The sequence below is a fragment of the Rattus norvegicus genome, chromosome 18 (assembly GCF_036323735.1).
Source record: "Rattus norvegicus strain BN/NHsdMcwi chromosome 18, GRCr8, whole genome shotgun sequence".
Classification (NCBI taxonomy): domain Eukaryota; kingdom Metazoa; phylum Chordata; class Mammalia; order Rodentia; family Muridae; genus Rattus; species Rattus norvegicus.
The window spans coordinates 78,188,493-78,212,142 of NC_086036.1; the positions used below are offsets into that span (position 1 = coordinate 78,188,493).

Below are 23,650 nucleotides of genomic sequence, written 5' to 3' on the forward strand. Positions count from 1 at the left end.
TGACCTCTAGGCCAACGAAAAACTCTGTTTCCAAAAATGGAAGATGACACCCAAGGACGAATGTCCAAGGTTGTCCCCCGGTCTCATACAGACATGCATTCAGGTGCGCACACAGCACTGAAGCCTTTTCTAGTGAAGTGGTGCAGGCGGAGGAGAACGCAGCTATTGAGCAGACCGTCTCACGGCCTCCATCTTCACTGCATGCTGAGAAAGTTACTATTTTGAAACAAAACGCATTCATTCTACAGATACTTCTAGAAGGCTTGTTTCCATCTGCCATCACTCTCCCCACCAGCACTAAGGTTATCTTTCTCCTGGGTTAGATTCCGGCTCCACTGCATAAATGTAAACCAAACGTTTTACTAGAGACCCCGGAAGCCCCCGGTTCCATCAGTAAAATGGAGATGATCGTGCCCACAAGACAGGGACCATCTGTCAGCAAGAGTTTACTTCCTGCCCACCTCTGCCTCCTCGATCATAAAGCTAACCACTTCCCGGAGCAATGTTCCTGTTTTTATGTCTCTGAGTAATGCTCAGAACTGCAACCCACCCCCCCACCCCACCCCCGCAGGATGCAGCAGAAACGGGAAACGTGTTCTCTGTCTTCTCAGGGGCTTCAAGGAAGAGGTGCACTAGGGACCCAAGTCAAAGAACAGGGGGTATGGGAGCACTGCAGGAGGCATGGGGAACACTGCAGGAGGCATGGGGAGGAGCAGTGCAGGAGGCATGGGGAGCAGCAGTGCAGGAGGCATGGGGAGCAGCAGTGCAGGAGGCAGGGGAGCACTGCAGGAGGCATGGGGAGCACTGCAGGAGGCATGGGGAGCACTGCAGGAGGCATGGGGAGGAGCAGTGCAGGAGGCATGGAGGGCAGCATGAGTAGCAGTGCAAGAGGAGGCAAGGGGACAGTGCATCTGACTCCCCTGAAGCTGTCCATCTGCCAGGTTCTTCCCAGCCTTGCTCAGGGGCCAGAGTGCAGAGCACTAGTCTATTTCTAGCCCTTTGGTTAATGACCATTGATGATATGTATGTAATACAGTCACAGTTTGGGGACAGAGCTTATCTCTGAAGATGCAGATGTCTGATCTCTCTTTACTGTGTAGCATGGCTCACTGGATGTCCAAAGGATGCGGTCCCTGGCAGATTTAGAATGACGTATTAAGAATGCCTATGGTTCTCTGAGTCGTACACACCCGTCCATAAGCCTCCTTTTTTATGTTCTGATTTGTTTCCCCTGCTTCTTGAAATGGTCATCTGAAGCAGCAAAACAGCGAAGTTGAAGTTTAATTGCTTTTATGTTTTATGTGCTTGTCTCCCCAGCAAGAGGGCTTGGAATGTTTGCAGTCACTGTACCCCTCCCACACCAGCCTCAGCCACTGCAGCCATAAAACTGCCCTCTGCACTGAAGAGATTGCATGCTCTGCACAATTGTGTGAACAGTCTTTGCATGTGTGGTCTTAGGTGGCCACGGTCCTCACCCGGCATGCTGTCCTGGGGACATCCATACTCTGTTCCCTTTTCTTCTGTTGTGCAGCTAGGCACCCACAAGTGCAGGGACATTGGTGTATTTCAACGCTGGCTTCCCTGAGTCATATGCCTGTGAGCCTTGGTTTTAGGATTTCCTGGGGACACAGGCACTGGGCTCTCTGCAATCAGGTGGCTTTTAAACCCACTCTCCAAAGTCCCTCACATTAGGGAGACTGTGACAGGCAGGAAGGAGCCTGGTGCTTTCTGAGGTCAGAGGTCTCCTGACTCCCAACCGTCAAGGGATTCCACTTACCTGATTTTGTGTGGAGATCTCAGTCAGTAACCTGTGCTAGACTGAGCACTCCCTGTCATCCAGAAACCTCTCCTTGTTCTGGAAGGGAGAGTGTTCCACAGTGAGAGAGGTCCTGGGTTCCAGAGAAACTGTGAAACACCATTTAAATTTTCAGGGGCTAAGAATGCCACTACCATCCCAGCTCTCCTAAAGCATAGTGGGAAGGGTCACCCCCTGCTCTAATCCCACAGCTGTCAGTTGAAACACCCCTCGGGGAGTGGGAAGAGGGGAGATGGGAAGGGGACATGATGGGGTCCTGAGAATCCCCCCCCCCCAGTACTCTAGGTATCTGCACAGGAAGGTTACTTTGGCCCAAATGTAGATGCCAAGGAGAGAAAAATGGCAGCTTCAGACACAACTGCCTGGTCAACAGGAGATGAGGAGCAACTTCTGGACACAGATGGACTAGAGTGGCTCAGGGAAGTCCAGGGTGGCAGGTCAAAACTCTGGAACACCACTTTAGGAAGCCTGTCTTGGGGTCTTTGGCCATCACCATGAGTTAGTGCAGTATAACCCCATAGTCAGTGACTCTGTCCTGGCAGGAACTCCAAGCAGTTTCCTCTGTGTAAGGAATCAAGACAGACGCACAACCAAGAAAAGGTTCTGAGGGCCAGGCAAAGGCCAAGTGGGAAGCCTGGGACAGGCCACAGTTGCAGGCGCTCATCTCTGCATCAGTCATCAGGGCCCTGTGGCGCTGAACACAAGTCACTTCCCAAGGCTCTGAGTAAGCTGGAGCCCTGGCTGCCCCTGGTGCCCACCATACTCCTTGCTGACTGCCCTGTTCTCAGTCTGCTTAAGGGTCGGGACAGCCACTTCACAGGGACTTGGGACAGACTTCCTCCAAGGAGTTCCCAGCAGGTGGTGAGCAATGGCAATGCCACTGTCCCTGGATCTGATGATGGCACAGGGATGGCGTGCAGATGGCGTGGTGGGTGGCAGCAGCGGGAGCTCACATCACGGAGAGAACGTCAGGGGAGATGAGCGAGCGGCAGAAGCAGAGCTGTAGAATGTAGGCTCACTCGGGGAGGAGGAGGAGACCCGGGCCATTGCAGAAGTTGGTCAGGGAGAGGTGCTGGAACGCACAGCCGGGGTGAGGTACCCCAGCCTGAGTGCAGGTGGGAAGAAGTGTGCCTTATGGGTTCCAGTTTGTGGCTGTGCACGGCTCCTGGCTGTCCTACACACTGTGCTCAGTCCATTCCAGATCCCCCTGAGGACCCAGTGACAGATAATCTAATGCCTACCACACAGTACAGAGAATGATACCATAGCACACTGAGCAAATGCCACAAGCCACACAGAGCAAGGACCCGATCCGTTCCAATTCAGAGAGCACTGACAAGGATTAAACTTAACCCCAAGTAAGTTACTTCCCAGTGCTGGTTTCTTCCTACGCTGTATGTGGATGTACGCAGAGAGATTCGAGTAAGAAGGGATTGGCTGGCCCACAGGAGCCCTGCACTGATAGTAACACTGACCTGGGGGACCGAAGAGGTGAAAGGCAGCCCCAGCCTGGGCTCTGCTGTCAAGCCACTAGGGAGATACACAGTCTAATTTTAGCATAGGTATTGTCCAAGCAAGCCCAAAAAATTAACACTCCTAGTCCTGCCATACCACAGCGACCAGAACCCAGGGAAGTAGGACAGGCACACTGGCAACTACATTAGATGTTTCTGATGAGGTCAGGAAATACCACAGAAAGAGTCTCGGAAGCCACTTCCACCTCAGTGGTGGAGAGCTCTCAGGTGGGTTCATTTTCATAACCTAGAGGCATTGACCTGCGTTCATTTCCTGTGTAACTATCTGATTTAAGGCTCACACAGGGTGAAAATGGCTTCCTACAGGTATCACTGTGATGTGGTCAGTTGGAGTTTTCACAAGTAATTTAAAGTGTGTTTAGCTCCGTTTGCTACACAGATTGTACACCACACACACTCATATACACACCGTGCACACAAACACACATACAACACATTCACGTACATGTGCACACATATACACACCACACGCACATAGGCGCCAGGCACACACTCGGAACATATGCGTGCATGCACAAACGCACACACACACACACACACACACACACACACACACACACACACACACCTTGTGTGAACACACTCCATACCAACAGTCAAGAACTGCACCAGGCTTCGCCTGTGCCCATTTTATCACCGGTGTCTCAGAAAGCATCTCACTGGTTGTCGCCTTCAAATCTGGAAGAGGCCTGTTCTATGATCCAAAGGTTTTCAAAACTTTCACCAACTCTTTGCTCACTCGAAGGGACTATTTTTATCCTTAAAACCCAGCAGGGGCTAACACTAGCTGACACGGAGCTGACACCATGGGGTGCTCCCTTGATGGTGGATTGTGGAACTGAAAGACAGCATTGTGTGGGGCCCGATTGCTATTCTCTGCCAGACATTTGACACCATTGTCCCTGTGGTATCCAGGCACAGTAAGTGCTGCACACAGATCTGCTACTGTCCCCAGAAGGACCTAAAAATAACTCAGAAATGCTTGGCCCTAAATGCCTCCATTTTGTTTTATGTGGTGAGCCTACACTCCGTGAGTGCTAATCATTTCTGACTGAGTTTTTTTTTCATATTTACAAATAATTAAAGAAATACTCTCTAGCTGTGTACAAAATAGCATGGCTGCTTTAAGAAACGGGATGGTTGAAGTCGGTTCTGTTTAGTAGAGAGTAAGTAGGGAGGCCAATCTGGCTGACTCAATTGCGGCTTCTCCTGCTTCACCACCCAGCAACCAGCACCAAAGCCTTTGGGAGATCAAGATCATGGTTTCTGGAGTGCATCCTCTGATGAGAGGCAGGAGAAGACACCCACCTCCTGCTCCTCCCAGTAATCTAGATGGTGGTGGGAAATGCTTGATATGTATATTAAAAAAATAATAACTTAGAGAACCCTGCAAAGTGTCAGCCTTTTCCGCTCTGTACTCTCTAGTGGTCTCTTGGCTTCCCTTTCTCTTTTGTTCTCTGGATTTCTCCTCTTTGGCTTCTCTCCTCTCCCTCTTCTCTCTCCCCCTCCTCTCCTTAGTGTGCATTCATTGTACATGGTTCTGGGTTTCATAAAAGCAGTTTCTTTCAAACATGCTGTTCACTTTGAAAATATTCACCGTCGTTCCCTTTCTCCCTACTGCCTTTCTCCCTCACTGGTCTCCATTCCTCTCCCCAGTCCCTCCTGTACCTTCATGTCATTCATATTGGATGGATGGGTGGATGGATGGGTGGATGGATACATAGATACATAGGTAGATACATAGATACATACATACATACATTGATACATAGATAGATACATAGATAGTAGAAACATAATAGGTACATAGATACATACATAAATACATAGATGCATACATAGATAAATAGATAGCTACATAGATTATACATATGTGATAGATATGTACATACATACATTAATAGATACATAGATACATGCATAGATACATGGATAGATACATACATACATAGTCTAAAATGGAAAAAAACATTCAGTATCTGACTTGTCTGCTTTTTGATTAATATGATCTTCAATTATATCCGTTTTCTAGCAAACAACAATTTTCTAGCAAATAATTTCATTCTCTTCAATTACTAAAATCCATATATATACATATATACCATTCCATTGTACATATAAATATATACCATATTTTCTTTAGCCAACCATCTGTCAGTAGACACCTAGGCTTATCCCATAACTTAGCTATTAGGAATAGTAAGGCAGTAAGCACAAGCTCACCTATGGTGCATTCAACACACACACACACACACACACACACACACTCACACACACTCACACACACACTCACACACACACACTCACACACTCACACACACACACTCACACACACTCACACACACACTCACACACTCACACACACACTCACACACACTCACACACACTCACACACTCACACACTCACACACTCACACACACACACACACACACACTCACACACCCCTTTAGGAGTGGCATTCTTGAGTCGTGGCAGTTCTATTTCCAGCTTGTAAGGACCCTCCACGCTGATTTCCATAGTGACGGACTGGCTTTCGTCCTCACCAGCAGAGCACAAGCTTCTCTCCCTCTTCAGCAACAGGTTTGTTGTTTGTGTGCTGGATGCTGGCTAGTCTGGCAAAGCACTTTTGATTTGCATTTCTCTGATGACTAAGGGTGTTGAACATTTTTTATGTTTGTTGGCCATTTGCACGTCGTTTTGAGAAACCATTAGAGGAAATAGTTTGGTACAAACATGAGCTACAGCTTTCTAAAAAGGACTCTTTGTGTGTCACAACTTGGTGCGGTTCTGCCCTGCTTCCCCCCCTTCCCACACCCTCCCTCTCCCCATTCCCTCCTGGGTTTGGGAGCTATTCCATCTCCTCTGGGACCTTCCAAGGCTCTCCAGTGGCCCAGGGTGGGGGTGGGGGGTGAGAATCAAGTACAAGTTATTCCAGAGCTCAATCTAAGATACTCACACATTCATCTTCTGATTCAAAAATAGTTATCATTAATTTAATTTACAAAATTAAAATTAAAATCAACTGCATCTTTAAAAGTGGCTCACTTCTCACTTACAAAGTGACAAATATCTCTCTCTCTCTCTCTCTCTCCCTCTCCCTCTCCCTCTCCCTCTCCCTCTCTCTCTCTCTCCATTTCTTGAGACAGTCTCTCCCATACCTCAGTCTAACGTAGGATTCCTTACGTAGTCAAGGATAACTTTGAACTTCTGATCCTCTTAACTTCAGCTCCAAGTGCTAGGATTACAGGAATGTGGCACCACATCTGATTGAATGAGTGTTGGGGATCACGCTAAGGGTTTCACGCATGCTAAGCAAATGCTGTACCAACTAGGCTACACCGCAAAGCCACCAAGTCTGGACAGTGCTAATGGCTTCTCCTCTTGGAATCTTACACCAGCAGTCACAGGTCACAGGTGTGTATCCTAGGGTGGAGTTGACCTCCAGCTGCTGACATTCTGGAGTGGTACCTACAGGCAGAAAGGCCACCGCCCTATGCCTGGAGACACTGAATGGCAAGGACAACCCCATCAGCTGCCTTGTTCAGCAATGCCACCGGAGCACAGCCACAGCTGACAGTCCCATGACTGAACAGCAGTGACTGGTCCGTTATGCTTCTGTTTGTAAGTGCCGGAAACTGTGCGATCTGTGCTTTTTATGTCACAGATGCTTTTTCTTGTCTAGTCATTGAAAAAGGCAGTGCACACTCTTAGCTTCCAAGCTCAGCAAACACGAGTTGGGACCAGATGTGGCGCAGGACAGGGTGCACCTATCACTAGGAAGTCAGGTGCCCTTGCTGATTGACAGGTGTGCTCACTGCAGCATGCACAGGAGAGGACTTCAGTCATGTGGTTCCTTATGCTCCACGAGAACCCAGCGGCAGTGGCATACAATCAGCCGATCGAGTCTCTTTGCTAAGCATTTGCTGTGCACACACGTGTCAGTAGGAATGTGTTCACCCACACATTAACATACATATACAAGCTGTGCACACACTTCAGTATGTAGCACTTGCTCCATGCCTTGTCCCAGGCAGGTACTAGAAGAACAGAACGGAACAGACATAGTCATGGATCAGGATGCTTTTACTAATTCCTGGGAACCAGTAAAGCAGGGAGGAGGGAAATAAACTGATAGGGTTGTGGACTCTGCCTTCTGAACGCAGGTGAGCAGGACACTTGTCCTGAGTTCCTTTTCTGTGAGGCTGGCTTCCTCGTGCTCATGTGCATGTGTGGAGGTGTGCAGAAAGTTCTCTGCTGTAGCAGTTGGCCCTGCTCTCCCGGGCCAGGCCCTTCTGATTTGCCAGTGCGAGTCAGAGCTTGCCTCTAACCTTATCACTCAGCAACCCAGTCCTCTTCCTTCACACTAAGGCAGTGTTGCTGACTCCATTAGCCTGAGCCTTCTCCGTTTCTACGACAACCGCATGCAGATGTGATGGGTCCTTGGGTAGTATGTGAAACAGTCTTCTAAGTGGCAGGAGTGAGTTGTCAAACTATCAGCCTTGGACCCGACCGAAGCTGTTATCTACAAGAATAGTTCTCGCCATTTTGATACATGATGTGTCTTAGGGGTCTTGATACCAATCACCTTGTACCTCCCAACTAAGACGCTGAGCTTGTGTGGAAGTAACCTACAGTCACAGCAGCGTTGAATCAACGTCGTGTGCTTCTTCATAATGACACAAGGTACCCCTCACAGACTTGCCCCCAGCATGGGCTCAAAGAGGTCAAGTGTCTTCAACATGGAGGATAAAGGGTTTCTCCAGTTCAAGATCCGAAGTCTGGTTACACCAATACAATGCAGATGCTGAAAGTCTCCTCTGGTTCCAGTCCCTGTTCGTGTTGGCTGTATACCCCGGGGAACCATGGAAACAGTCCCCAAATCCTATGGAGTGACCTCGACTCAGGGATGAGCCTGTGTCAAAGTAGCTCCTACAGTCACCTCATCAGTCAGGCAGCCAGCAACTCTCATAGCCACACCTCAGCTGGGCAGCCCGTCTTTCCTTGTTCTACTTCACACACCTAAGACATCCATCTTCCTACAGAATGGAATGCAGCCCTGATAACAAGTGGACAGGCCCTTAGGACTGACAAGTGGGCAGGAACCGATGGCAATGGGTTTGGGAGGGTCCTGATCGCAAGTAGGAGGGACCTGATGAAAAGTGGGAGGGGCTGTCCTGTTGCTGTCTTCTCTCCACTTGGTGCTTTGTCTGCAGGACAGATGCACCAGTCCTTGGGAGGAGCTTGTCCTAGCAAATTGTCCACCAATGAGATGGTTCAGGGGGTTATTTTCTGACACAAAACATCAGAGCTGACTCTGGAGGCACACGTGTGTAAGGCCAGTTACAAGAGGTCAAGGAAGGAAGATGGTTCAAGGCTGTAGAATGAGTTCAAAGCCAGCCTGAACAAATGAATGGAATACAATATAATACAATGTACAGTAGAGTACAATGTGCTATAATCAAAGCTTAAAATGAAAAGAGGGCAGAGATGAAGTCAGTGGTTGAACACTTGCCTCACCTCACATGGTTGAGTCCCCAGGTTTCGTCTCCAACACTGGGTGTAGTGAGAATTCTGGAATTTTGATTTCTTAAACACACACAGACACACACAGAGAAAGAGAGAGAGAGAGAGAGAGAGAGAGAGAGAGAGAGAGAGAGAGAGAGATTATAAGAATGTGCTTTCATTTTTAATCCCAGGTGTGGGGATATAGGGCCACTTCAAACTGTCTGTAGCAGCAGTTAGTGTCTGTGACTGTGTGACATTTGGAATTCTGGGAGCTTTTCAGAAAGTATATAAATGCTAGGGCCCTGAGAGGCATTGGTGGTGGTTGGTAGTTTGGGAGGGGGCAGGGTGTTGGTTGTGGCTTGTTAGCTGTCATGCTCAAAGAAGAAATTAGACTTTAGCACTCTCTCTCTCTCTCTCTCTCTCTCTCTCTCTCTCTCTCTCTCTCTCTCTCTCTTTCTCTCTCCCTTCTCTCCTTTCTTTCAATCTGGTGATGGAGGGGGGAGCTAAAACTAGGGAGTAAAGGGTAGGAGAAAGAAGAGTCCACAATGCAGCAAAGACCATCTACAACCGGGTTTTAAAAACTAAGCATTAGAGGCCATAGTATTCTGCGAGGGTTCAGGAGGAATTCTCATCTGTGGCGCTTCCGTAACGCCTGTTTACTCTAGGCCTCATTCTCAGTATTACATCCATTTGTTTGCTGGCCTCTTGCTGTCAGATTTTCTTTCTCGGAAACTTACTGTAATCACTTCTCGGCCTTTTGGCTAAGATCAAGCACGGAAACTTATTGTAGAGCTGGGTGTATCTCTGTGAGCTCACGCTACAGTCAACGGGGTGACCCGACGGATCTTGACTTCTTGCCTTACCTCACTGGGGCCTGGGGTTTGGACCTCTTTGCTGTGGGTACCTTTTTCAGTGGGACGCACCCTGAAGATCTATAAAGCAGGCTCAGGGGCCACTTACAGCGGTAAAGGCAGTAGCACCTCCTTCTTCTGGTAGCCCTGCTCCCTCGTTTCCTGTGGTATCAGATCTGATTCCCAGTGGAGACATCAACGTTGAGCCTCTGTCACTGACAGAAGCACATGTTGATACATGAGGCAGAAAACCGTTCTTTATGACAGTGATTGTCTTACTTGCTCAGTATTAATTGAGCATCTACTGTTTGCACAACACTCCAGTAAGAGAGGGGAGCATACTTCTAAAGGACTCAGGGTAGCGATGTGTGCGAGCGAACAGACAAAACATAGACCTTGAGGACATGCATTATAGGTAGGAGGAGTAAAGTCAAACACCTGAGTCTGAGGAAGAGAAACTGAGCACACGCACGAATTGATCTCATTGACGCTGTAGTTCCACACCACCTGTCCTCAGCACGCTGCCGATCATCCTGGGAGGACAATGCCTGGGCACGTAAACATGGGCTATGAGTCTTTCAACTCAGAGTCCTCTGCACCTCAGAGTCTCTGAGGAGCCTGGGGAGGGAGAATCACCTCCCTACCACTTAGCCACAGAGCAGTGTTCCCAGAAAGACCAGCTTCTCACTGCATGCAGTGGCCCCCGCATGCAGGAAATGGAGCAGGGAATGCTGGGAGATCAAGGACACGGGAGGCATGGGACACAGCCACAGAGTAGAGAGCAGCAGATGCAGAAGCTGAAGTCCCCAGAAGCCTGCTGTGAGGTGGAGAGGCCTGAGCAAGGAGGAGCCCAAGTCCCACAGAGAGGGTCTTAACAGGAGGGAGCAGGGTACTTCTCCTTGAAGGGTGAGCCAATCGGCATGCAGGCATGACATGTGTCAGAGAAGACCTGTCCCCACCATTGTTTCATTCTGGGGCAGATTGCTGACATAAGTGGTGACGAGGAGGGAAGGGTAATGAGGCCCATCACACAGGCTGTCAGTGGGAACTGGGAGACTGTGGGTCAGGAACCTCTTAGCTTCCTGGAATCTCAGCTGGAGGGACCAAAAGTAGCAGGAACGTGCTGTCCCACGGCACTGAGCTGCAAGTCCAAATTCATGTGTCCACAAGCCATGGCCTCCCAGGAGCCTGAGGGTTGAATGGAGTGCATCCTGGTCACCTCCAACTTCTGGTGTTGCTGACGACACATGACATCCCTGGATTTGTGGTTGCAGTCGACGTCGCCTGAGGTCCGTAGTGGTCCCTTTGTGCATGAGCTTCTTTCTTCTCACGAGGAAACCCCCATTAGACTGGGGTCCATCCTCATCCAGTGAAAGTTCCCCTTGACTTAATTACATCTTCTCAGACCCTATTTCTAAAGTCACATTGACCGGTGGATAAGCATGACTCTGGGGGTGCTGTCGCCCTAGGGTAGCACCGTATGCCCCAACGAAGGTGAGAGCAGAGGTATACATTGGATCTGTTGCCTTATGGGAGCAGACTGATGCACAGTCATGGGGGAGATGGGTGCCTGGAGCCTAACAAAAGAAGTCTTTTCAGTTCAGCATAGAAGGCAGTCAAGGAAGCGTGTAAACTAGGATTGTACTTTTATTTATGGTGACAGTGTCTACTGGGATAGTGGTGATGGCTAGGACACTGAAGACAAAAGAACCTTTGGAGCCTAGGGATGCTGGGGCTTGGGGTAATATCATCTAAGACTGGATGCTATCCTGGGGCCATACAATCCAGGCCTCAGTCTTTCTGTGGGACTAAAACCCAGAACTTTCCATAGGTTTTGGAGATGTGAATGAATGACACTTAAAGGGGCAAAGAAAACAAAGACCTAAGCGTGGCCACTTGGTGGGTCAAAGTGGGATGTGCATAGATTAGGTGGTAGGCTAGTGAATGGATGGGTGGGGAGATAATGAATGAAGGATGGGTAGGTGGGTAGATAGGTAGGTAGGTAGGTAGGCAGATAGATAGATACATAGATACATACATAGATACATGCATAGATACATAGATAGATAGATACATAGATACATAGATACATACATAGATACATAGATAGATAGATACATAGATAGATACGTAGATAGATAGATACATAGATAGATACATAGATAGATAGATAGATGATAGATACATAGATAGATAGATAGATAGATAGATAGATAGATAGATAGATACGTAGATAGATAGATACATAGATAGATACATACATAGATAGATAGATAGATAGATAGATAGATAGATAGATAGATAGATAGATAGATGGATGGATGGATGGATGGATGGATGGATGGGATGGATGGATGGATGGGCAGATAAATGGACAAATGGGCAGAGTGGATAAGCAGTAGATGGGGTGAATACATATTAGATGGACAGAGCATTTATTTGCTCCACGAATAAGAATTGTTATGACCTATGCTGTAACAATTTATCAAATTCAGACTATGAGAAAGCCCTAGGTACTCAGGTGGCTTTGCACATGAGGTTGCCAAGCCTTAAAGACATGAGATCCTGTGCTGTAGATAGTGGGACTGAGAACTGAGGTCAGCTCCATCTTACTCCAGACCCCTGGCCCGGTGTTCATATTCATTTAAATTTCCATCTGGTGTGTACTGGGAGCTGGCTCTGTAATGCTGACAAGATCCAGGAATCCCCTTCAGCCGGGGCGACCTGGGACGCTGCTCTCTGTGGTGGGCACTGCTCTGCATCTGCCTTATTACAGAGCTGTTGTGTCGCTGGGGCCCATGTTAGGAGGAACTTTGTGAGTATGGGGCCCCTTCTTATCGCTCATGTCTACACGGACTGCGTTAGGACAGCTGGATGGCGGGGGGTACTGCCCGAATTGTGCCAAGGAACCTCTCACTCAGCAGGACTCGGACTGGCCAAGTATGTGGGTAGGCCCCGAGGAATATAGTCCAGCTCTTGCCTGAGGCCCTCTGGTTATTGTGACCCCCTTTCTTGATGTGGGAGAGTCCCTGAGTGAGCTATTTAGAGTACATAAAAACTATATGTTCTGAACACACAAAAGAGGCATTGGTGTGTGATGGGTGGGTTGACAAGGTTCGTTTGTGGAAGCGCTTAAAGCCATCACCGCAGGCAGCCTGGCAGGCAGCCACATGCCTCTCATAGATGCAGAATTTCTGTCATAGCAAGTCCAGGCTACACCATGGGCCTTTTTGTTCCCTGTGCCCTCCCAGGTGACCCCGAGCCCAGGCTGCCAGTGGCAGAAGTATTCCATGAACAAGGAAGGTCCTCTCTAGCCTGGCCCACACTTCCAGATTCCACAGCCCCTCTGCAGGCCTAGGCTGCCTCTCAAGTAGACCAAGTGGTCAGAGGCCTATAGGTGTCCCCCTTCCCTCTTCTCCAGGTAGGAGCAGGGCTAGATACTGCCCTGTGCCTGCAGCTTGTCCCAAACCACATACCTCATGGTTTCCTCAAGGGTTGGGTGATAATGACTGAGGCTTAACTCTGCCCTGTTCCAGACCTCCCCTCTTCATCTGCTGACAGTATCCAAGAGTACAGGCCAAAGCCCTGCTGCCCAGACCTGCTGCACCCATATTCAGAGGGAAGGAACCTGCAGGTCCCCACCCTAGGAAATCACCTGCCAGCCTCGCAGCCAGCACCCACTCACCCATCCATGCTCACCAGATAAGGAGGCACTGAGCCACAGGTCTTCTTGCCTAGAGAGTTCTGAGCAGCCTCCCCCAAGCTGGCCAGGCTGGCAGTCTCCAGATTTATCCACTCATCTGTATGGCTGCTGTAACTAAAATTCCCACAGATTGAAGCAAACAATTGAGCTTTAGAAGGACCCCCAGAGGACGCTGTCCTGGCTTACCTCACATCATTGGTGTCCTGTATCCTCCACATTAGTGTCCTGTGTCCCCAACACACACACACACACACACACACACACACACACACACACACACACACACAGAGAGAGAGAGAGAGAGAGAGAGAGAGAGAGAGAGAGAGAGAGAGAGAGAGTTAGTTTTCCTGGGGCCACAGAAACAGTGTCACCACACTGGCGTTTTGGAAGCAGCTAAACTCCTAGTTAACGTTTCTCTGGCTAAGACATCTCTGCCTCCTAAATATTTCTCACCTGTAAAGAAAATTCAAAAGACCTCAAAAAGACTAACGAAGACCTCGATATTCCTTCCACTGCCACAAAGCGTCCACATGCAAAGACAGGGCTGGGGAGGGGCTGGAGTGCATTCTCACCGCTCTCACTATGCTGTGGCCGAGGGTCATGTAAGAGAAGGCTGGCGACAGGCCTGTGTTCCACACAGTAGGAACCTTTACCCTGTCACCTGATCAAAAACATGAAGGTAAGGCACATGCTTTTAAAAACCAAATCCCAACAGATAGTGGCACGTTCTCCACCTTACAGATTGCATGGGAATAGTCTCTCTAATCCCCAGTTAGGAAGAAAGAATTGGTCTGAACGCCTGCTCGCGTGTGATTAGATAGATGACTCTATTTGGGGCTATATTTCGTGAAGTGACCCTCGGCTAGATGCCAAAGTCACTTCAACTGTCCCATGGAATCCAGCTGTTGATTGTGGCCCTGTGGTGAACATGACCAGAAGAAGTGGCCCTATGCTCGATATGCAAAGCTTTGGCCTCCGAAGGCAGGTAATCCTGCCCAAGGTCTTCCACACACCATCCCATGCGCATACTGCCTATGACTCAGGTTCCCTTCACCTGTGTTTGTACACAGAACCGAGTAGCAGAATCAGCGTTTAGGAAGGGATGTGCACCACCCTCCTACTACATCCCCAGCTTTTAAACGCTGGGAACCAGAACCCCACGTTTGCGTTTACACGTTCTAAACACCCTAATTTCCTTAGAGTCCAGACCGCCGGCCTGAGAAGACAATTGGAACAACACCTGGCGGGTATGGGAAAGCAAAGGGCTGTTTGCCGGATGTGGTTTTTATGCAGGTGGAGCAGAAGAAGCACGCACTTAGCGCCAACCTCTGACACACTGGAGACAACAGTGTTATCTGAGGGTGTGACCGTTAGTGAGACCCTCATGCTGAAATACAGCTGATGCTGGAGGACCTTAGCAGATGAGACTGGTGGCCCTGCTGTCCCATTACAAGTACAATACGTGTTGCACATTTCGAAACAGTGACTTACCAAGGACAGTTTGTGAGCAGGAGGACAAGGTCAACCTCAAAGACTACCTCTGTCTGCCTCTGAAGACCCCCAGAAGCAGCGTTTAGTTGTTCAGTGATGTCTGTTCTCTGTCACTCCCTTGTTCTGTTTTGCATGTAGCAGGCCATCTCGCACACGTGGGCTGAGGACTTGTCAAACCCCAGTATCATGCAGTGGTTTGTTTCCCATGGAGCTCTGGTGCTAAATTCATTATCTTGATACTTCGGTGCCAAGGTGAATGATGATGTCTATGAAGTCTTCTTTCTGCGTAGCCACAAAGGATTACGAAATTGATGTTGATTTACATAACTGATTATGTTGATTACAAAATTGATGTTGATTTCTAAGGCAGACCCAGTCAATGGTGGGTTTAGAGAGTTTCAACATTTAAGAGACATTCTCACTTCAAAATGATGGATATGATGGTGTGAATCCGTAATCCCAGCAATCGGAATCATGAACTCAAAGCCAATCTAGAACTATGTAGAGAAACTCTCTCTCATAAATAAAGGGCTTGGAGTTGGGGAGACAGCTTCATGAATAAGGTGCTGGTTATACAACCTGACAGCTCGAACTCAGAAGCCCAGAGCCCACAGAAAACCTGTCATAGTAGCATGCATGTAGCATGTAGCAATGTGTAAGTGCCCAGTGCAGGGATGGGACGTGAGGACAGGAGAATCCTCCAAAGCCAGCTCGCCTGGTATAGACATCAGTCAGCAAAAGACCCTGTCTCAAGGTAGAAGGTGAGACTCATCATCCAAGATTGTCTGTAGATCTTCACATAACATTCGCTGTATACACACGCACCCATGCCTACAGACATGCTATGCTTGACAAACATCCACACATGTGAACACCCACACAAAGCTTTTTTTACATAAAAATAAAGGACAGGTAAAACAGTAATGGTAATAGTCTGAGGATCAGTGGGAAGTGAGGAAAAGGCAGACCCTGAAGTGCTCACTGAGCACAAAGATGTCGCACCCAGACAAACGTGGTCAGCCTAAAGACGTAATGGGAAGGGCGACCACAGTGGGCTTTGGTTCAGGGATTCCAAGACAGCTCTCACAGGTGGCCCATGTGGTGCCCTGTTGAGGAACAAGAGGAGAAGCAGCCGGAGGAGTCCAATCTCTGTGAGGAGGATGTAGAGGAGTTGAGAGAAGACACAAGCTGCCAGCCTGGGGTTGGCATACCCCTGGATCACTCAGTAATTTGCTACACGATGGACTTCTGTGACAAGACCTGAGGGATACACCAATGGAGCAAAACCCCTGACACAGGGTGCAGATGAAGAAAAGGAGGTCAAGAGGAGAAAAGGGGAGAAGGGAGAAATAGGAGGAGGGGAGGCAGAAGAGATTCGTGGCTGTCATCACATGGAAAAGATTCTGAAAGAAGAATCAACGGGCACAAGAAAACTCTGAACATAGAGATAACTGGACGGAAAGCTAAGGTCACATAGAAGACTGTGACCTTTGGCTGGTCAATGCCACAAAATATGAATCCCCTGGAGTCATGACTTCAGAGACCTTTAAACAGTAAATGTCATCCCAAATGTCAGAGCCCTTTGAGTTTCTGTGCTCTTAAAGCTACTTAAAATCCCTGGCACCCCTGGACTTCTCAGAAGAGCATTTCCCCTTCGCGTCTCTGATGACCAAGCTTTCTCGGGCTTAGTTGTAGACTGGAGTTTTTTAGAAACACTCTCTGTGCCCACTTTGGTAAGATCAGATCTGGGTGTATCACTGAGGATGACACAGATCTGTTCTGTAAACGTGGTGTGGAATGGAAGGCCTCCCGGCTTTAACTTGACCAAGGCAGCATTTCTGTATGCATCCCACCACACGCATGCACGCACACACGCACACACGCACGCACGCACGCACGCACGCCCGTGGGTGGCAGATTTAGACTCCTTACCACACTGCTTGCAGGAAGGGAGGAGCCACTTTGGAGACACAGAGGCCTCTCTGTATCTCACAAATAACTGTATTCAAAAAGGACACAAAGCCCAACTGTTGTTAAAAATATTAGTATTCAGATGTGCTTGTGTTTTGTTAATGCATTTAATTCCTCACAGTATAGCTGTTGTCTTCTCCCCTCATTTGCATTCATTTCTGTCAGCTCCAGAATTTATAGCGCAACTCCAGAACCAGGCTCCTCTGCGCTCCTGCTTGGCCTCCACCTGTAAGTCATCCCTGCATCCCTGCAAACTTCACCTCTCCGCAGTAGCCCAGAGTGCCGTGTGTGCCCTTCAAACACTGTACGGTGGCAGAGCCCTGATGAGTCCAGCCAGTGGCCATGAGGAATGGTGCCAGCAAACATCTCCACCCACTAGGCCTTGCCCTGAACTGATTGGCCTATTTCCACAGGGCCCATTACGATGGCCTGTCATCCAATAGAGAGGCCTGGATGAGACCACAGCCATCCTGGTTCCCAGAGTCAGGATTACCTAGTCCCTTGTCGCCAGCAAATATTTATACTGCGAGATGGGATTGTGGCACAGCCTTGGAATAAGGCCATGCTTATCAGCTCTCCTGACAGCCATCAATGTCACTTGTGGGTCAGTTTAAAGACCTACACAGTTTTGATGAGTTTGGAAGCCTCTGGAGTGTGGGTGTTTGATTTATGCAAACTTCTGTTAACATACACTATCAAGGGCATGACCTGCCTTGGGCTTCACATCAGCTGTTCCAGAGCCAGTGACCTGTTATCCATGTGGCCACCGTATCTGATCAGAGGAGCCCATGTGAACTCCTCAACTGTGCAGTACCAGGTCATTTCAGCTGGAAACCTTAGGACAGTAACACGCTGAGAAAAAAAGGCAGCCAACTGGAGTTGGAAGTCATCTGGGGTTTCCAAGCAGGAAACGTTTTATGTATGTTCCATTTTTTTTTCTCCATCACATTGGAAGCAGGAAGCCAGCACAGTGTCACCCTGGCCCTGTCAGCAGCTCTGGTAGTGTATGGCAGTTCCTTCTGTGTGAGAACTTGACACAAAGCGCAGATGGAGAAGCAGGAGGCCTGTGCTGCACATCTAACTGTGTCCTATCTTCCTCCGTGAGTGCACACACTCGAGTTTGATGCTCACCAAGTCTATACTCGACTGGTATGAATCACGTGTCAGCTATACTAGCCCCAAAGAGCAACTGCTGAGAGCAAACAGGAGAGCCCTGCCAGGAGAGCCCGGCTACAGACTTGTCCTGGTTACCACCAAGATTTTAAGGATCGTGAATGACAGAGAGTCATTCTCAGGAAGTGTACCTCTTCCAGAACTATTTAAAAACCCAGTGTGCCCCCAGATCACTTTCTGCAGTGGTTGGTTATCTTGTTGCCCAGACAAAATACCCAACCCAGGGAACTTAAGGAGGAGAGGGTTTATTCTGGGCCACACTTGGAAGGTACAGTCACCGTGAGAAAAGAGTGGCTGTAAGAACGAGTCTGCGCGTCACAGCGCACACGCAGTCAGAAGCGGAGAGACAGACAGACAGACAGACAGACAGACAGACAGACAGAGAAAGACAAAGAGAGAGGGGGACACTGCTTGGCTTGCTTTCTCCAGTGTATTCATTCGAGGTTCCTAGCTGATGGAGCTTTATCACTGCATCTTCCCTCTGCAATTAACCTAATCTAGAAACTACACACATGTCCATAGGCCCATCTCCTGGGTGATTCTACTCGTCTCCTAGGTGATTCTAGTCATCTCCTGGGTGATTCTAATTGTCTCCTAGGTGATTCTAGTCATCTCCTAGGTGATTCTACTCGTCTCCTAGGTGATTCTAGTCATCTCCTGGGTGATTCTAATTGTCTCCTAGGTGATTCTAGTCATCTCCTAGGTGATTCTAGTCATCTCCTAGGTGATCTAATTGTCTCCTAGGTGATTCTAGTTGTGTTTCTATTCGTCTCCTAGGTGACTGTAGTCGTCTCCTGGGTGATTCTGCACATTGATAATGAACTTCAGCCAGTCACATCTCAACTCAAACAAAGACCCTCACAGGGACCATTCAGAGTAAAGCCTTATTAATCTTTATCTCATTAGTATGTTCATATTATCTAGCTTACAGAAGTTGTGCATCAAGGCTGTGGGTCCTTCACCAGGCCCGAGGCCATCTATCTCTGGAGCTCTGCTGGCCAGCTGGGCCCTGTGAGGTGGATGGAGAGATGGGTGTCAGGCTTGTGTGCAGCATTCCCTTCTTGAGAGGTAGCATGCACACAGTCTGACTGGAACGAACACCTTCTTTTGGGGAATCTGGAACCTTCGACCTCGACAGGCAGGAAGTCTGAGGGACAAGCCCCATCCCCAATACCCCAAGGACAAAACACCAAACAGTGACTTGGCAAGTGGCATTGCACGTGTGTGGCTGTGAACTTGCTATCAGATGGATTATAGCTCCCCCACCAACTGTGGTCACATCTGCTTCTTGTTGGGCTGGGCTCCATCCTCACCATGACAAACTGGGGCTATCAGTGGAGTTCTCCACGTCCTGTGGGCAGTTCTGATGATTCGTGGGGTGCTCACGATGCCCTGATAGTTACCAGAAAACACCTTAAAGGAAAGTGTCTACCACAGCCACCTTGTTTCACCCCTCTTGGCCTCTTCCTTCGCTCTGCCTCCCCAGAGTATAAACCTGGAGAGTCTGGGAGACTGCCTGCCCCCTCATCCTGGCCCAGGCACCATGTCATGTAAGAGTCTCTATGGTCTGAACTCTTGAGTTACCCAATTCTCTCTGCTCATCCGTGCTTAGGGTCTTCCCTGGATCAGCCCTCCTGCAGCTTGGATTTACTACCTCTGCCCTTTCCAAAATCAACTTTCAGCAGACAGTGACCCCATTCTGCCTTCAATCCCCCTGCCTCCTGAATTCCATCTCCCAGGACAGAGTAGCTCAGAACCTGCAGCTCCTTCCTGCTTAGGCCTCCAGGGTGTATCTGCCCTGTCACTCCAGCCTCTTTCCTCGGGCTCTAGACTGTCCATCAGCACGGGTGACCTCCCAGGGCCTTCTTGTTGGCATCTCACCTGCTGTCTGTGTTCAGTCCCCAGGGGAGAGAGCACACACATGCTACCTGACACATTACTGCACTGTGACATCCAGTGACTCAGCTGTGGAAGTCAGGAATCCAGAACTGAACTGTCTGAGAGCCGCAGGGTTCGTGAGTCCAGTCTATGGCTCCTACCTGCAGGTGGTGCCAGCATTCCTTGCTGCCCTGTGGCTGTGGTTGTGTCTCTGACTCTCCTCTGCCTTCCACATTCCTTCTCTAATATCAAGTCTCTGTGTCTCAGTTTCCCTCTCTCACAAGAACCCCAGCTGCAGGATTGCACCCACCATACTACCCATGAGCCCGCCATCTTCACCGGATCACTTCTGCAAAGACTCTATTTCCAGTCAAAGTCACAGTCACAGGCAGAGAGAGGGCTGGGATGTGAAAACATCAATTGGGGGAGGGGCGCTCAATTCTTAGCATACATTTTCTTCATCTGATCCCCCCCCCCCAGTAGAATGTAAGTTTCGTGAGAAAAGGGACCAGGTCTTGTTCATCACTATGGCTCTAACATTTAGAGAAATGCGTTCCTCCTATTCAACAAGTAACCGACAGTGGGTAGATAGAGGACCAGCACTGCATAGTCCCATGCATGGGTGCATAGTCCCATGCATGGGTTCATGTGTGCATGGATTGTTGGGCAGAATAGATAAAGAAGTGGATAGATGAATAATGTCAGGTAAATACTGCTGGGTGGACAGATGGATGGGTAAGTGGGTAGATGGATGGACAGACAGACAGATGGTAGGTGGATGGATGAATAGAATAGACAGAATAAGGATGCATGGATAAGGTGAACAGATGATGGGTAGACTGGAAGGATGGTCAGTAGGGAGAGGGTTAAATAAACGGACAAAATATTATAGGAAAGTGTGAGCTAACCAAATTTCTACAGGTCAGTAATAGAGTTGGGAGAGGAGGTTAAATTACATTCGTTTAAACCTCACACTAAGTTGAGAGGGAATGGACTTGCGGCCGTCGGTGAGAACATTGCATTTTCCATGTGCTCGGTAGTGAAGTGCCCAGGTCCCACGTGAAGCAATCTGGTTACCATGACTTGCAAGGGAGCCAGATCCAAATGCCCTGAATAAGCAGTTCCCGGAGCCAGAGCCTCCAGCGGAATCCGGGAGAGAGGAATGCTCAGTGCCCTGCTTCCCTGGACTGTAAGTTGCAGAAAGATGTGGGAAGTTCTGTTCTCCACTGAGAACACTAAAAGCACCTTTTGTCAAACAACGGCTTCACATCTGGGGCTTGTGCACCAGTGGTCTTTTAGACAGTGAGCAGCCCACAAGATACCTAACCTGCGGGGCTCTCTGGTACAGTGAGCAACTCAGGAAATGTTTTTGCTTCATTGCTGCGGGCTCTCAGGTCATCGCTCTCTGGAGTGGTTCTTTTGATAAGGATCTGAAGACAGCCCCTGAGCCACGTATACCAAGCAAGCTCAATACGGGTTAGCTCCCTTTGGTTGAGGCTATTCAAAGTGCTACGAGGCTCCTTGGGCCCTGCGCATATCTGTGCGTTTTATAGGAGACAGCTAGTTCAAGACCCCAGGAAGAAAGCGGCTTTGTCCCTCTCGAGGCCTCGCACAGGCCCACATTCATATCTCATTGTTGTTGCAGGGGAGGCAGATGCGATCCAGAACAATGGGACCTCGGCCGAGGACACAGCGGTGACAGACTCCAAGCACACAGCAGACCCAAAGAATAACTGGCAGGGTGCCCACCCAGCTGACCCAGGGAACCGCCCCCACTTGATCCGCCTCTTTTCCCGAGATGCCCCGGGAAGGGAGGACAACACCTTCAAAGACAGGCCCTCAGAGTCCGACGAGCTTCAGACCATCCAAGAAGATCCCACAGCAGCTTCCGAAGGCCTGGATGTGATGGCATCACAGAAGAGACCCTCACAGCGACACGGATCCAAGTACTTGGCCACAGCAAGTACCATGGACCATGCCCGGCATGGCTTCCTCCCAAGGCACAGAGACACGGGCATCCTTGACTCCATCGGGCGCTTCTTTAGCGGTGACAGGGGTGCGCCCAAGCGGGGCTCTGGCAAGGTGAGCTCCGAGGCGTAGAGGAACTATGGGTTTAACTGGCAGAAAGGAAGGAGAGGTGGGCAGGTGAACTGGGCCAGTCACCATGGCTGGCATGTCCCTGTGTCTGAGATACTGGCCCTGATTGGACAGTGGTGATGGCCTGGGGGAGTGGGCGAGGAGTGGGCGTGGTCGCCACTTAGCCTATGTCAACCCGTATTGCTACCTTTGTCCTTCTCACAAGGGACTGCGATTGGGTGTCACTCTGAAATGCAAGGGCCTTCTGCATCCTAAATTTTGAGGCTCCCTGGATGAGTCATTGAGACTACTGGTTCTTAAGTGTATATGCCCTATGCCTGGGGCTTCAGCCTATTCCGCCTCTGCACAGTGCTTCCCGTTTCGATCCTGATTTGTGTTCATTCTCTGCTGGGTTCAGGCTGCTAATTTCTTGCCGCTGTGAAACAATGGTCCGGTTGAGGCAAGGAGGTCTGCCGAGCAAACCCCTGCACCTCCAACAAACTTTCCCCTTTGTCTTAAGTCGTTTGGTTGGGGGGCGGGGGGGTGTTTGAATGTATGTTCAAGACAATTTGTTTGTGTGTGATTCCATTAATTTAAATATAACTTGGGTTTCATGATGTTTCGAAAGCAAATATCCTGTGAATTAAAATGTATCAGAAGATAAAACGGTGCAGGTGGTCCAGTTTCCAAGGGCAACATCTGGGGTGGACTATGCATTAGCCTGTGGGTTCAGGTTTGTGACACCAGTAACTAGTGTCAGGTGGCTGCCACCTTGAAAGTGCATGGCATCTTCTATGACTCTGTTGGATGGCCGAGCAACTCTTGGGAGAGATGTGGAACAAAGCCCTGGTTTGTGAGTAGCCTCACAGCCTGGGGATTTTTCTGTCTCTTAAGTTGTGTCTGTGTTCAAAGCCCTGGAGAACTCAAGAGGCTTTTGACTGAAGTGTGGGGCAGAGGCCTCTCCACGGCTCTAAAGCCATTGCCAGTGCAGTTTCTGAAATGCTGTCGTCTCCAGCCTCACCTTTGAGAGTGGAGATGGTTGTGAACTGCTGGATTCAATGACAGCTCTTCTGCCCTGTGGCCATCAGAGCCCCTTGGTGTCTCAGCAGCAGTCTGGCCCTCACCTGGATGTCACCGCAACTTGACTGTCACTAACACTCGGTGTGTCTAACTTGTTAACAGAATTCAAGCTGCACCAGGTCCCTTCACAGTCTGTACTTAAAGGTGTTGCCTTCAGCCTGAGACAGCAATCTTGTTTCCAATGCTAATTTACATGACAGTGGCTTTTCAAGCTGTCTTAGGGCGCTTGAGGGCTAGAGGCTCCTGACTGCCCCCCTCAGGTCTATCTGTGTAACCACACATGCACACAGCCTCACCCAGTCCATGTAGCTGGAGGAACAGGACTTAAAACTGGGTAGGAAAGACGAAATAGCTACAGGGCACAGATTCTAGAACCAGTCTTGAGGTCATGGTTCAAGTTGAAACACTGTAACGGGTTTATGTGTTGCTCCATGGCTCTCCCAGAGGGTACAGATGTGCCTCTCCATCCGCTGCTTTTCCAAGAAAAAGAAGAAATTCAAAACTCAGAAGCAGTCCAAATATTCGCCATATATAAATACATATAATTTTTTAAATTGAGATTTTTTTGAA

The 23,650-nt window shown here is 49.1% G+C and overlaps 1 protein-coding gene across 15 annotated transcripts in view; it reads left to right on the forward strand.

The window, feature by feature from the left end:
• Mbp (myelin basic protein) overlaps positions 1-23,650 on the forward strand; it is a 110,523-nt gene that overhangs the window by 57,841 nt on the left and 29,032 nt on the right. For 9 of the 15 annotated variants that reach the window (XM_006254997.5, XM_063277090.1, XM_063277092.1 and 6 more), the window contains one exon: positions 21,570-22,006. In XM_006254997.5, the coding sequence (XP_006255059.1) occupies positions 21,570-22,006 (437 nt within the window). Of the gene's footprint in view, positions 1-21,569; positions 22,667-23,650 lie in introns of those variants that run through there. The other 6 variants (NM_001025291.1, NM_001025293.1, NM_001025292.1 and 3 more) reach the window with 2 other exon arrangements.